Source organism: Apteryx mantelli, chromosome 8 (assembly GCF_036417845.1).
Source record: "Apteryx mantelli isolate bAptMan1 chromosome 8, bAptMan1.hap1, whole genome shotgun sequence".
Classification (NCBI taxonomy): Eukaryota; Metazoa; Chordata; class Aves; order Apterygiformes; family Apterygidae; genus Apteryx; species Apteryx mantelli.
Genome location: NC_089985.1, coordinates 14,996,907 through 15,013,023, shown reverse-complemented (window position 1 = coordinate 15,013,023; position 16,117 = coordinate 14,996,907). Strand labels below are relative to the sequence as shown.

The 16,117-nt window shown below is 39.2% G+C and overlaps 1 protein-coding gene across 1 annotated transcript; it reads right to left on the bottom strand.

Moving 5' to 3' along the window:
* Nucleotides 1-5,277: 5,277 nt before the first annotated feature.
* Nucleotides 5,278-8,898, bottom strand: RGS1 (regulator of G protein signaling 1). The gene is made up of 5 exons (XM_013961194.2): nt 8,759-8,898; nt 8,299-8,382; nt 7,576-7,637; nt 6,838-7,001; nt 5,278-6,106 (listed from the first exon to the last, which is right to left on the bottom strand). The coding sequence occupies exons 1-5, from the start codon at nt 8,860-8,862 to the stop codon at nt 5,921-5,923; spliced, it is 600 nt and encodes a 199-aa protein (XP_013816648.1). The 5' UTR covers nt 8,863-8,898; the 3' UTR covers nt 5,278-5,920.
* Nucleotides 8,899-16,117: the final 7,219 nt, after the last annotated feature.

Genomic DNA, 16,117 nt, shown 5'->3' with positions numbered 1-16,117 from the left:
AGATGCACACTATGACCTTTCTCTTCCCCTTTTCCTCCTAAAAGCCATGAAGTCATTGTGTGAGCCTCAACCCTCAAAGCAGAAAAGGGAAATCATGTGACTAAAAGCTTAGACTAGTTTTTGCTTGAACTTTCAACCCTCCCATTCAGTCAGGAAAGCTGGGTGCTGTGGTTTGGGTAAGAAGCGCTGCGCCCTTTGTTCTAGCAGAACCTGAAAATTACCCCAGCACAGGAATTCAGCAGCACGCAAGGCTACTTGTTTATGTTTCATGTAAGGATTCTGTGTGATTGTTTTAGTGCAAAGTTATTGATTACTATTTGGTCCATGTTGGCCAGAATATTTGACTGTGTTCGCCCAGGGCCTCTTGCCTCCCAGCTGTTTGTTCCAGCACACACAGTTCCTAGTTTGGCTATGGGCTTTGAAGACCGTGTGTGTGTGTTGCTCACTGACACGAACAAGCATCTTGTCTTGCTTAAACTCTGAATTCTGTTAAATAGGAAGCCTCTTTTCTGCATCTGTAAAGCTGTCTTATTGACCTTTATGGTTGACAAACCATTTGCTACAATAAATATAGTACAAACTTTTTCCATAAGTGGTATGAAATTCATGGGTTTCTAAGTTATTACTACTATGTAAAGGATGTTTATTTTATTTTTAAAGGTTGTCCTCTAGTTGCAGAAGCTCTCCAACCACAGTAACTTGAAAAAAAAAAAAAACCCTCATGATTCTCATTTTCAGAGGTGTAAAGTTTGTAGGCAGTTGTACCGTCACTTTAATACATTGACTGTACAATAAACTTTGGAGAGAAGTGTTGCTGATCTGCTCTGTATCCGCACACAAGTTGAGTGATGTGGAAAGGTTTACATTTCTGCATTTCATTTTTCATCTGAACTATTTTTAATTTTATCAGTGAAATGGAGCCATGTGAAAGCTGGTCACCATAGTAGCCTAGCAGAGTGCTTTAGGTTTGGGTAATACTTAGGCTGTTCAAAGAGGCTGAAGGAAAACAGTGAGATTAAAATGTTGAGCTGCTTTGGGGTCTTTCAACGAGTACTTTCTGGCCTTGTTTTGAGAAAGAAGGAAAAATAAGTTTATTTCTTAAAATGAGCGTGTCAGTTCTTGGTAGATCTAAATCTTTTTGTGACTAAAACTTTGAGGCTGTATTTATCCAAACAAAACCAGGGAATAACCTTAACTTTTATCTGACTTTGGTTTTGAGCATCCAAGACAAATTTAAATCATCCTTTTTAGTGCATGGAATATTAAACAAGAACTTGTTTTGTGATTTCTGCCTATGTTTAGTGACTAAAGGCTTCCTTTCAAAAAGCTTCATTTATAGGGATTACACCCTCTGACACAATCAACCCATGTCTGTGAACGGAAGATGAGAACGTCTAATTTTTCCACCTATTGCCATGTATTCTTTGCTTTTCAAGCCCATTTCGCAACCACAAAGGAGGCAATGACATTCACAAAGTCTGTTATTTCAGCGTGTGGGCAGGGAGGAGTGGCATTTAGCGATCTAAGGTGATGAATTTATGCTATTCTTTACCATCTCAACTAGGCCTGGCCTCTAATTTCCTTCCTGTTTCACAGTGCATAACAATAGGATGTCTCTGCTAATAGGCTTTTGTGGATGGCCTTTTCATTACATGTGAGTGACTGATATGATATACCATATTTTTAATTCTATTGCAGATAATATTAAAAATACATATTTTGGGGGATATATTTAGACAAAGTCTTCCAAACTGGAGAGACCAAAGTCAATCTTCTAAATCCACATTCAGGCAACTGCAAAGCTGGCCTACAGAGTCCTACTAGAAAGAAAACTTTTCTTTGCTGCAAGGAGAAGTTATCTCACTTCAAAAGTATGTCCTAAGATGGTATGACTGTGTGTAGGTTTTAAGTACTGAAATTCTGGTAGGCAATGCAAATGTTTCCTTCAGAGGTAAAGCAAAATGCTTGAAGAGTCTGAGTCACCACTATCAAATCTTAAAGCTTCTCTCTGTACTGCATCCTGTTTTCCAGTACTGATCTGTAGCTGATGACTGCTCTGATTTAATGGTTTTTCTTAGAGTCCATGAATGGAACTGCAAATTTCCATTCTTTTATGGTGTACTTTTTCTGAAAACTGAAAAGCTGAAACTAACTAAAAAAATCAAATAAGATTTTGATATACATATTAAATATTTTATTAAGGGTTGTTTAACAGAGCCTGTAGCCAAGCAAAAGCTTTAATTCAGTTTTGCACAGATGGATTGTTTTGGAAAGTTTGAGCAGTTAACTAATAGTTAACTATTAGTTAACTCTAGTCCCGCATATGTTGAAAAAGGACATTTTCCCTCAGTTGCCTACTAATTTATTTACAACTAGGTAAATGGAACTTGTATTCACAAGTTTCTTCTTTGAATATGGGAAACTTCCAGAGAGGCACATTTTCCACGTTCTGATGTGTAACATGTACTGTTTTGGAAGAGTCTGCCATGCTTGGTGGTATACAACCCACAGCTGTGAAACCAATATGCATTATTGAGGCTATCTGTGTGCACAGGTTGGGGGAGGAGGAGATGAGCAAGAAATCACAAATGGACTTGATGTGCTGCGTGTACCTTGTAAATGAACCAAGGTTTGCAAACAAACAAACAAAAACCCTTGAGTCCTTAATCCCTTTGAACTATCTGTTTTGCTGTTTCCCTGAGTCCAGAGAACCTCCATTTAGGCAATATTTCAAAGAAAGAATTCACTGCAAAATAAACATTAGTTATCACATTTCTTAAAGCAGTTTTTGCAGAAATAATAAAAATACCTATTTCTTTAAAGCATGTAAATATTGTGAAGTATCTTGAAATAATAAATCTTCAGTTGTATCATTAAACTATTACTTATAGCTTCTTCTCTTTATAAAGCAGATTAATACGGGTGGTACTAAATCGCAGTAAAATATTTTTCAGAACTCTTGCACTTTGTTTAAACAACCGGCTTTGTATAGCCCTGCTGTAGCAACAGCTATACAATGCTAGGCTTATGACAGCATCACAGAGACATATCTGAATTTCTGCTGCACTGTTTATTCCTTGGTGAAACACAGTAATGTTGCTAGGGATAGGGGAGTGGGCTGGAATGTCTCTGGTATTAATAGACTTTGATGGACCTTTGTAGTTGTTTTTTGGGTTCTTACCATGGATGAGGTGAAAGACTTGGAGAGGCATGAAAGTTGGGTTGTAAGGAGAGGAGCAGTTTCTTTTTGAAGAAGATTTCCATTTTCATGCTGTACCAAGTCGCGAACCGGAGATATTTCTGTGAAAAAGAGTGATAAGTCCCTTCTTCCATCCTCAAATAGGCTGATCTATACTAGCTCTGCATAATACAAGTGGTTGATGTGCTCCCAGCGGGTGTCAGAGAGCTGCGTTAAATTCTCTTCTCTGTCCAACTCCAGAATATTTTTAAAGGGCTCTAACCAGTGCATTAGTGTGTCTCGCATCCTTTTCTGTTAGGGTAGACAGGTGGTATGCGGCCTAGTGAATGCTTGCAGGAGGTCAGGGTGACAGGCAGAGTCTAAATACCTGAACAACTGTGATGGTTGCACTCAAATCTTTTAGTCAAAAGATTTGCTCTGCCAGATGTGAAGTCAAGAGGCAGGGGACACAAGCAGCAATCTCAGCTATCTCTTGAAGCAAGCAGTGGCTGCTGTGGCACTCAACACCATGGCACAACTTCAGAGTGTTGTATGGACAACCTGCAATGTACAAAGATATAGGTAACTGCTGCTTTTGACCTATGGTAAGCAGGTAATCAGCACACACAAGCCCGATTCCCCCAGCATGAAGACAAGCACTAGTTTTCTTTCATCTTCAGTGAGGTTGGAACTATGCTCACAGTGACTTTTGGCACAACTGCATTGGAATGAGTTTGAAGCTGTGACTTGTGTGTATTGGGAGGTATAGTTGTTATTCCTACTTCAGAGGGATTAGACTTTTTCCTGCTGGTCCTGGAAAACTGATTCATCTACGAGATCAAACTGAGACCAGTTTGCATTGTTTCAGGAGAATTCAAATTTTGCAGTCGGAGATTTCCTCAGTTACAGGTATTTAATCAAAGGGTGATAATATTGCAAAACCAGTCAATCTCTCCCCCTCGCCTTCCCCCTCCCCCCCATATTGCTTTTAGAAATTAGAGGCTACAGTAGGAGATGATTGCAGAAGTTGGCAGTGACTACCATTACTTATGTTGCTTCCAGCAGAGCTCTGGTTCTGCACTGAAGATTGTGTTCCCCGTTGAAAGCCTAGAGGTCCCCGAAGGGTGGCAGTATAGACACAGCCTGTGCTGCCCAGGAGGTGACTTCTGTGGCTTTACAGCTTCTCCCTTTGGTACAGAATAATGGAGTGTGCCTGACTAAGCTCATGCTATTCTGGAAAATGGAAAATCTACAAGGGTGAGATAAAATCTTGTATTGTCACCCTTGTGATTTCTGTGTCTCATGATGGTAGCTCATCAAGATCAGGTCACTCTTTGATTTATTTTCATTATGAACTCTAATGTCACAAGACATTAAACACTCCAGATTTGATTGCATCTGCGTTTGAAGTTATATAGTTCAAGTATAATTGCTACTTTCCTCTTTTATTTTAGTTCCTGTCAATGTCCACTGTGGTATAGACTATTCATAGCATTGCATATTTTACAGAGTAAATTTAACATGATATCTGCAGTGAAAAGTAAATGTCCTTTGCTGCTAATATTGATACTGTAAATTAGGGTCTGGATCTTGCCAAGATTAAGCTGTGTAGTACTAACATCATGGGGAACGTGATTGCTAGACAGTCTCCCAGTTACTGCCTCACTGGGTAAGCAAGCATGAGTGATCTGCTATGCTGTACACGTCATCCACACTGAAGTGGATTGAACCATGGACTCACTGCTCAAATGGTTTCTATATTTGAGTTTTGACTCAGGTGGTGGTAACTGGGGGAGTACGAAAAATAGGAAGGAAACTTAGACCTGCTTCCGTTTTTTGGGGGCTGATGTAGATCCGGATCACCATCTCCAGATAACCAAGGTTAGGGCTGCATAAAATGGGTGGAAGAGAGGAAAAGTCTTGAGGTGTAGGGGGAATTACTATTTGAGTAAGGAGATGGGAAGTAGTGACAGAGTGGGACAGAAGACAACCATGTGCTTCAGTGCTCACTTCACTAATTATGATGGATAGACCACTTAAGAAAATGACCACCGAACTTTCATGTTTTTCTCAGTAGATTTAATTGAAGAGTTGCTTATTATTTTGCAATAAATTAAACAGAAAAGATATGCTACATACCTGCTCATTGAATACAAACTTAGTAATAACACAGCTTATATAATTCTTACATAAATTAAAATAAATCAATTTTAAGACATGTCAATTTGTATTTACATAGTACAATGTCATCATGGAGCTGCACCTGCACTTATTAACACTTCACAGATTAAAAAAAAGCTTTTATCTGTCTTGTCTGGCCATTTTCTTGTTATGTACAAAACTGTCAGTTGTACTTGTTTTTCTTTTAAAGTTGACCATCTTTCCCCATCACTCCCAGCTAGGAGCTTGTTAGCCTGGCATTTCCTAATAATTGGCAGTTTGTTGGGATCTAGTACTTGGTTCAATGTTCACAGCACTGTTCAGATAATAAATAGTATCCTGTCTTGGGTCCATGGCATGAGAGAGGAGATGATTTTTTCCTCATCTTGCTCTCTCACTTGTAACCATCTTGCCAGCTTTTATCCTGCGTTCTCCTGCCAGTGGAGCTGTCTGCATCTCCCCTAGTATTCCCTCGATGTAGGCCTTCTCCTCACTGGGATCCAACCATCCAGCCACCCCCGATGATCTTCTCACAGGATATTTGGCACAGGGTCTACTCGGCTCTTCATTGCCTCAGCCCCTTCATTTTGAACTGTTGGTCTGCAGCTGATTTAAAAGGTTCAAATAAGCTTTGGATTTCAAAAATCTGGGATATGAATCCCTTTCCATAAGGATGTACACTGTTTTTTGGGCTTCATCAAAACTTGTGTGAGTTGGGTCTTGCGCCCTTTTGGCTGTTGCTTCCCTTGTATGATAATCAATATTGATCTAGAAGGAGAAAAACAACCATCATTGACATCTTAAATTTACTTCCTTTTTTATATTTATTATTTTGTGTTGTCAGTAAATAAATTCTTAGTCTTAGAACTCAGTATGATAAGTCAATATGGGAGCTGCAAAATAAGGGGACTTAAAAGTTTACATTCCAGTTATGCACAAAAACTGATACTCAATACATAAATGCATTTTCTTATAAAGTCAGAAGTAATAAGATTAAACAATAGAGAGAGCAAGTAGAAAAAAACCTCCAATTAAAATAATAGGAGAAACTTTGTGTAGAATGGAAATCTCAAGTTTGAAATACAGTCAAAATACAATACTTTCAACTCTCCCAAAGTGCCTCCATATTTTAAAGGAGAAGAGAAAATCCACAGCTCTTCTACCAGCAAAACTTGCTCTAAGCACCTGACTCCAAACACCACCAGTAATTCAAACCGGGCTGATTCAGACCAGTGTCACGTGCTGAGCTGCTGGCGCAGCTGCTGAGCTGCTGCTGGTGTTGCTCTCAGTACCGGCCTGTGTTGTGTGATTGTACTTGTGAGATCTGATAATCTCACAGCTGAAGACAGTAATGTGTCAAGTCAGCTCATAAAAACATGCAAACACGTTGTCTTCCTATGTAACTGAATGTAAATGTATCCCAGTGAATCTACATCTACCTCTTCTGATTTTCCAGAATCCTTCTACTATAACACTGCACAGATTAACTTTGTAATTACCTGTTTAATAGCATCCGACTGAACAAACTCCTCATAAATCCTCTCTGCTTTGACATGTAAGCGATCGGACTTGGTTTTTTTGTAATCCTCACAGGCCAGCCAGAACTCAATGTTCTCCTCACTGAACTCTGACTTCAGGAACTCCCGAAAGATACCTTGGCCACCTACATCCAAAACAAATACATCATCATTTATAGCACAACAGTTGTGACCAGGGAGAATAAAATAAGTAGTTTATAGCAGAAGTCCTGTTGAAATCTGTTTTAAAATCTTGCCAAAATACACCATACTTCTCTTCTTCAACATCCTGCTAATACTCTAATTTCAAGGGCGCTGGAGTCTTCCTATTGATGTTCAGTGTTTTTTAGGATTAGATCCTGGATACTGAAGTATATTAATGGATTCTAGTCTTCTCTAAATGGACTGTCTTTGTATATAATTGTATGCACAATTCCAAATTAAATGGAGAAGTGTTATGTAAGAACAAAAGTCTGATCGAACACCACTGAATTAAGCTTTTTTCTTTTCTTCCCCCCCCCCCCCCCCCCCCCGGGAGTGAGAAATGGTGGTGATGGGGACCTGGAAACGAAGCTGACTACCCGAGCCATGTTGCATTGGAGCTGTGAATAACTGAAATGCAACTGGCCGTTCTTCAGCAGTGCTTACAGAATGCTACAGCTTCAATATTTTTTACCAGCTTACATAAAATTTCATCCTCAATAAGAAAGAAGTACTTACTTTGGCTGGCCAAGAGCTTTTCCAAAGACTGGGACCATTGCATTACTTCTTCTGCAGAAAGCCTAAGTTGACAAGAAAAGGAGAAGACTTTAGGCAAGAAACCACATGTATATACTTAAAGGAGACAAGTGTTACAGTTTATTATTCTATTCTAGGAGCATGTACCAGGTATTTGTTAAACTTATGGCTGACTCATGCAGAACTGAGACCCTGAGAGTAAGCCCATATTGAGGAAAAATAATCTGAGATAGGAAACAGGAGTCTAGGGGGTTATCCTGAATTCTGTTCCCAGAAGGATGAGCTTTTACTGTAACTATGACCAAATCATTTTGCGCCTGTCTGTACTACTGTTTCCATATTCCTGAAATATGAATGGAAATATCTCTGCACTTCACTAAGTGTGATGCATGATTTCTTGTAAGACATTAGAGGTGGATACAACATGCCTCTGAAGGAAACAGATTTAACTGAGGAGTCTTCTCTCCCATCATTTCACACAAGCATATATGTATCACTCAGAAATAACTCTCAACTCCATGAATAGTTTCTGCTTCCAAACATTTACCTCTTTTGTATTTTGCAAACTGACATTATGATGAAATTAGAAATAACTTGTTCTAGTAGTTTAGAAATTAATAAAAAATAAATGCAATAGTTTTACCCTATAGTAATCTAGCTATAGTTAATTTTTTTGTTATATGTTTACTGTGTCTCAGTACTTACATAACATTTCTGGAGTTAGAAGACTTGATCCCGGATTCAAGATGTGGTACCATGCACTTCAGATAGTTTTTGAGATCTGCACCACTGAAACCAATGAATAGACATTTGTAATGCATTAAAATTGCAATTGCCTTTCAATTCTTCATAAACTTCTTAAAACTTTTAAACAGAGGCAAACGGCTCCATCCTGTGACTGATGTTTGGGAAGTTAGATATCAAAGTAGTTGCTTTCAAAAGACTAAGAGGCTCCCAGTGTATCCAAATTCTTTTCCTGCTTAGTTTGGAGAATCAGTTGGTTTACATCAACTCAAGCCATTTTTAATGGTGATAGTGTCCTGGACTTTGAACAGGCTTTGCAGTGAGTTAGCCTGAAAAATGGCGCTAATTTGTAATCTCCAAGTTTCTAATGTTAGTTTCACTTCTAATAAGTTAGAATTTATATTAAGATGTATATACTTACAAAGCCTTTTGCTTCTTCTTATGAATTTTGCCTTCTGCAAGCTTGCAGTCATCTTTTTCATTCAATTCAGTCATGTTGCTGTGGGAAAAAAATAATCCTGGCATTATGCTCTACTTTGATGTGAAATGACTTTTGCAACGGTAATCCTCCAAGCACCAAGTGTCAGCTCATCGACTCTGCTGCCGCCTTTTATTGACGCAGGCAGCCCTGCTAGTTGGTGTGAACAGATCTGTTTATCATGTATCCTTACCACAAACTGTGGAAGTTCCCTTTTTTTCAGTGCACAGTGACGTGAGTCTTTTGAGAAAGAAAACAGACAGCGGTGTCTCGTGGTTGAGGTTAAACCGGATGAGACTGAATCGGTTTGGGTTTGTTTTGTGTGTCTGTGTGTTACCAAAAAAAAATCCCCTCCAGAACTTCAAATTCTTGTCCCTTTCTGATTGGTGCTTTCAAATACGAAGTACTTCTTGGTTTGATCAAATATGCTCCAAGTATTGCAGTTTCATCTTGGCAAAGTTCACCTACTATATGCCTGATATACCAGGTGTGTTCTAAAATCCAGTATTTTACAATTGATTTGATGGACTCAGTGGACTATTAGAAAGAAATACTTCAAGATATGCCAGTATTAAGTCTCCATATTCAAAAAGACAGTTCCAAGTCATGTATTTAGCAGTTGCTGTTGAAAACAGAGTACTTTGAAGCATCTGGTTTGTTTAGACACATGTGCAGTGGAAGTGTTTAAAAGTGATTATTGTCAGAAAGGGTTTTGAAGCTGCACTTAATGAATTTAGCTTAATTTTCCCAAGTCAGATTATTTGGAAGCCCACTGCCATGAGTCAGGAATGTCTCCATAATTTTAAGTGGATTAGCACAGTGTAAGATTGCTTTAAGTTAAAGAGCTGTTGTTTGTAGAGGCAATATGAACATTACAGCGTATTTGAGGTAGGTGTGCATTTTTCTCATATATTTGAGTTCCACTACAAAGGAGCCACCATCAGTGCAGAGCAAGATGAGGAAGTGTTACGAGAGAGGGAGGGATGGAGGGAGGAATTGTCTTCATTTATATCTGTGGAATGATGATTTAGAAGGTTAAGTACTTCATCCGGTTCCCAGACATCCCAATATTTGTAATTTCTGGGAAACTTCAAAGATTTGATTTCATTAAACTGTGCGAGCAATTCTGACTTCTCATGAATAGCTCATGAATGATTGTACAGAGCTGCGTATGGTCACGGTAACTGAGAAGCTGCTTGCAGATCTGCAGTTTTGTAGTGGATTGTGGCACAGAGGATGGAGTGAGACAGGAAGCTGCTTGCAGACTGGTGTGTAGGCAAGGAGGGACAGACTGGTTAAGCCTGTGTCGAGGTGGGTGTAGCCACAGGAGGCTAGTGATCCTCTGAACGTTATCAGTGACATAAATCCGTCTGCATAGGCTGTACTGCAGGAAACACTGACCTTACGTTATCAGGTAAACACTGACCTCTGTACAGACGGATTTATTTACTAACCCCTGCCCCCCAAACAAGGCTAAAAAGGAAGAGAGATGTTATCAGCACCATATTTGTTTTCATGTCTAGCCTGTTGATTTCTGATGTACAAGGAGGTGCCAAGGGGGCCGAGTTTCTTCAGGTAGTAGCTGTCTTCAGCTAACTAGTGGGAGGATTATAGAGAAGGTGGACCCAGACTCTTCTCAGAAGTGCGCAGTAAGAGGATAAGAGGCAACAGATACAAGTCGCAGCAAGGGGAAATCTTACTGATTTTCTACTGAAAAAAAATCAGTGAGGGTGAGGCAGGTTGTCCAGAGAGTTTGTGCAATCTATGTCCTTGGAAGTAGTCAAAGCACAGGTAAAGCCTTGAGCAACCTGTTCTAATTATGAAGCTATTCCTGCTTGGAACAGGGGTTGAACTAGATGGTCTCCAGAGGTCTCTTCTAACCTAAATTAATCTGATTCTGTTCTATAAAAAGGACATTTTTTCTTGAGATGCTTGGATTTTTTTTTTAAAGTAATCCAAGATCTTAAAATGAATTAATCCGTAACACGCCAGGTGCAGTTTTCAGACATGGGCAACAAATGCTGTATTTATATATTCAATGTGTTAGATGGGTGAATGTCCTCTTTTTGCATCTGGCATGGTCTGGATAGCTAAATGGACATCTATTTGGAAGCCTAATTAAACTGCTTATACTTCAAAACTGAGTGCAGATTGTTTGGAGAGCATGGTCAGCTCTTACAGGATATGTAGAAAGCGAGGGAGGCTGGGTCCCTGCCGCAGCTCTCTCTGCTTTGTAGCTGCAAGCTAGAAGTGGGGCATAACTTTGAACCTGTAGTTACAACCAAGTATAAGGAAGCCACTCAGTTTGGTTCTGCGAGTCTGAGGGACTTGCACAGACTTGCTTCCCTGAAAAACAAGCCACTTCGCTTGTTTGTGTCTGTTATCAAGGCAGGAATAGTGACACTTCATTTACCAAACAAAGAATGTCTATTGCTCTATTTGAAAAGAAGCAACTACCTTTACCCTTGGCATATGTTAAACAGATCTATGCAAGTTACAGCTGTAGCTTCAGACCTTCTTCTAGAACAGAATTACCTTGCTACTGTGAGAATGTTGTGTTTCCCCTTCTTGCAATAAATATTCTTGTGAGTAAATAAGGAGCCATATTCTTGTCACATCCAGGTGACACTGCTGTCATTCCACACTTGAATTATGTTTTCCAGGTGTTTTATTTGGAAGGGGGAATCAGATACATTGGTGATAAACAGTGTAGAGTCTGGAGGGTAAAATGATTAATTTCACTGTGAGCTTTGGTTTTGCTATCTTCTTAGATGATTTTGAAAAAAGGCCTTTGCCTTTGTTTCTGACATAATGCATGAATTATCTTGGCTTATATCTGGTATATTTCTGTGAGTCTGAAGTCTTCTTTCAGCCTCATCTCTCTACAGCCTATGCTACTTTTGATGTCCCTATAGGAAGATGACACATTCCTTTTCTTGATAATGTTGCCCTTAATGCACTCAAGGATGTTTTGAAATTAGCAGATACTAACAGAAATAAATAGGAGATTTTCTGGCTGAATTTTCTACAGACTAGGGGAAGTTTGGAATAGGTGGAAGGTCAAGTATGTTCAAGAAAAGTGCCTATTTGCAGAAGGATAGTATATAGCCCCTTAAAAGCTATTACATCACTGAACTCTGGGGGATATAGTGGCCTTTGCCTTCAGGATCCTGACTCTACTGGACTTGAGGGGGTCAAAAAGGAGGAATAGATGAAGTACTGGATGGTAGGAAAAGGAAGAGTTGTGGCTACAAAGCAGAGGAGAGAGATGAGACGGCCTGGCATTAGCTGTCATTCTTATGTTCTACTGTTTTCACGTTCTGAATTTCTAATGCTTTTAATACACTAATGTTATGTCTTGACCTTCTAAGTTGCCATCTGTGAGTCCCCTCCAGTACCCCAAACCAGTAAGCCACAGTCTCTGTTTTCTTGGACTGCTTCTGTTCTTCTTCATCCTTGTGCAAAGAGGGCAGTATCGCTTTTCTGATTCACTCTGAGCTGCTTGTACGTGTCAACTTGTGTGAAGATTCATGTAAGACTGGCAAAGGTAGGAAAAGACTGGGGGTTCTGAACATCTTGTTTGGAGAAGTCAGGGATGAGCAATATATATCTAGGAAGAAGAGTGGCATCTAAACTTGCTTCTAGCTTAGGGTCATATGAAGTCTAAACACAATGTAAAGCAACAGCATCTTCACCTTCTCCTGTAAGCCTGGCTCAAACTCAGCTTGACAGAACCTGAGGGCTGGGGCCTATATTTTCAAATAAAACCAAAAAATTGCCAAAAGCTGGAGTACTAATGAATAGTAATAAACCCCAAAACCTACTTCATTCAGAAATAGGTATCTCAACTAGGAAGTTCAAGATTATTATTCACATTTTCATTTTTTGCTGTGATGAACAATTACTTTCTTCCGCTGAGTAACTCTCATCTTCAAGTCATACTTTTCTCTCTTGATGGAATATTTCACTGACTGATTCACTCTTTCTGGCGATGGTTATCCATCTTTAGGATTTTATTTGTTGAGTCCAATATGAATTATCTTATTCCAAGAATGGGAAAAGTGTCTCCCAGACTTAGGTATGCATAGAATTAAAGTGAAAGGAAAAAAGAGAAACTATAAGGATAACAGGGCTGACAAAAATTTTTCTGTGACTTGAATTGTGCTTTGCTTCTGTAGACCACAGAAAACCAAGAAAATGCCTGTATGGAATTTCTTAAATTAAAAATATTTAGCTGATTTTGAGCATGGTTATCATACAGGACCCTGCTTTGAGGAGGAGCTGGACTAATGTCTCTAGATGGAATAGATGTTGGTCCCCTCCAACCTACATGATTTTATCATTCTGAATATACTAGATTGACATTTGCAGTGTTAAAAGTGCATAATGCTTTAAAATCTTATGTGCTTATCCATATTCAGGTTCACTGACCTTGCTTCCTGTGGACAGAATTGTAGTCCAGGCTCTGGTGGGATTAAACACGATACCATGTGGAATAGTTAGGACATAACTCTTTGAAAAGCTTTTCACGGAGTTATTTCTGTTCTCTTTATTTGCCTTCCCCCCCCCCCCCCCAGCTTGTCCATTAGAAGGTTAGTAATAGACCCATCTGTTTCAATTCCCACCATCTTAATTTATCTATATAATACTTTGCTCTACTTCATGTGGATCATGACTGTTAGTTGCTGCTTGAAATACTTCCTTTTTTAATAATTAAAGTCTCCTTTTATCTATTATTATCCTTACAGTAAATTGCAAAATGTGTATTTTGAGCCTGACAGTTTTAAAGGCTTATTAAAATAACCCCATCATTTGATTTATAATGCTCTCTTGTCCTAAGGTTGGCATCATGTCTATTTAGCTCTGTGTGATAAAAAGAGAAGAGGGAGTTTTTTTGGTGTTTTTTTTGTTTTCCCCGGCAACAGTAGCATGGTTGGCTACCACCATCTGTGTTTCACTGTTTTCCAGCTCTCTTGTAGCATTGTCATGAGTAATTCATCTAACATCCTAATGTGCAAGAAAAGGCTTAATGTGTAAAGAAGAAACTTCCAAATACTTGCTAATATTCTACCTAATTATGTTTCCATACGTTCTTTCCCATTCTTTTTGGCAACCACTTGGTAGAGTTCAAGGGAGAGAGGAAATGTGAGAGAATTTCCAAGCTTACACCACTGAATAAGTTTAGTTAAGTTGAAGAGTATAAAAAAAATCCCATGAACTCTCTACATCCCACTTACTGGTATAAATTATTTCAAGCTTCTTCCCCCCTACCCCTCCACTTTTAGGGTTTTTTTAGGTCACTTTTGCCAGGCCTTACTCTCATATCCATTCTCCCTTTGAGCTCAGTTTGGTTTCTGAATGTTATATTCTGGTTTAGGCAAGCCCTTAACTCCCCCGCTAGTGCGTGGCTGGTTTTTAGCTTTGCTGCACTCTTGCTGTTCATCGTACACTTTGGGGAGGGGGGGGGTTAGCTGGCAAGCCCTGCGCTGGCCTGCGGGGCCGAGCTGCACAGCGCCCGGGCTAGCAAAGCTGCACCAGCAGAGAATATCCTCTTGCCAATCACGAGGGCTGAGCTTTAGCCCAGCTATGAAAACAAGTGATTTCTTTGAAATGCTACTGTCTTTTGCATGACCTAAAGAGGTAAACAACTGATAATCCATCTTGTGAGCAGGAGAGGCACTTCAAGGAAATAGAAACTAGTTTCTATATGAAAGGAAACAGAGCTTATTTTAAAAAGGACAGTTTTTTTTCCCACTATTGAGCAGTAGGGATAATATTTTGGAACTTTAAACTTGTCTCTAATATCATGTAGTCGATCCATAATTAAGTGATGGTATCCATTATGAATTTGTATTTAGATCTTTTTTTTTTTTTTTTTTTTTTTTTTTTACAAGCAGATATTTTCTAGGATGAAATTTTGAAGCCACTGAGATTAATAAAAATGTTGCTCCTGGTTTTAATGGCCTCATCCTTGATGTTGGAATGATTTGCTCTAGACTTTTTTTTTTTTTTTGGAGATATATTTCTTTGGCTTGAACTTTCAGATGTTTCAAATGTTAGCTTTTATTCCCAACTAATTCAGTGGAAGTTTTATTTTTGCCATCATTAAGACATAATCAGAGCTGAATAGTATCAAACTTCTCATAATACAAGAGGATTTTTATATTTGAAAAATATCTGAAACCTAATGGCAACCCAGAACAAGAAAGGCCACAAGTTAAGTTAAGCTTCGGCTAAATATCTGCCATTTGAAAAAGAGTTTTGTTGCATTTGCGCTGTGGGCAACATAAAGAACATACTTTGCTCGGTGTTACAGCTCATGCACGACAGACCCAGAGACATGAGGCTGGAGGAAAAGTGACAAGAGCTTTGCTGAGCTCTGTTCTTGCTCTTTCACTTCCATCGTCCGGATAAAATGGCTTCGTAGAAACACTCCTGCATACAGCCAGTCGTGTCCCAAATCACCCTGTTTGCTCCTAAAGCATCAGCAGAATGTTCCCAGGGAGGGGGTGGTTTAGGGATGCCCCCAGCTTCTGCCGAGGAGCTTTGGGAGTCCTGCACTTGGCAGTGAAGTGGAGGCCTGGCAGGAGTTCTTGAAATCACTGTGAACAGAGAGCCCATAGGTGAAATATTCTCAGGTTTTATGGGTTACGTGGCGACTAAAACACAGTCCATTCCCTGCATCCTTTCTGAAATAAGTGCAAGCTCTGTAGAGAGATTACCACAGATTTTCCCTTTGTCTGTCTCAGCCTCTAAATGTTTCCATAGGCACTGAGCTCTAGGCCTGTGTGACTTCCGTGATATTACTCAACTTCTCTATCTCGTGTGGCTGTTGTGAGTCACTGTTGGAAGTCCTCAATTAAAAAAGCATTGCTGAATATAAAATTTTATACTTAAAAGATGCCATGGAGAAAATAGCTTATCAAACTGCTACAATTTGTTTTTACAGAGAAACATTAACAGTATGTTATGATAAATGTCTTTAGCATTAACAATCCTGTCCATACTACAGAGTCAGTGCAAGGAATTGTATATATGCACATTTCATTTACTCTCAGATATGTGCAAACCCAGTAACTCTCCTTTTTCTGATGACCTTTTCTTATTTAGAGTGTAATAAGCTTATAGTTTATCAGAAATTGGATCCTTTTCATTGTGGGGCTTTCCATTTGAAATAAATTAACTGTTTGATTTCTGTGAAATCAGGGGACTTTTGGTTCTCAGCTGTACTGAGTGACACCTGGATTGAAAAAACTGCAGTACGGTGACTTTTGGGTGCTGATGGTGATGCTTCCTGTGTCT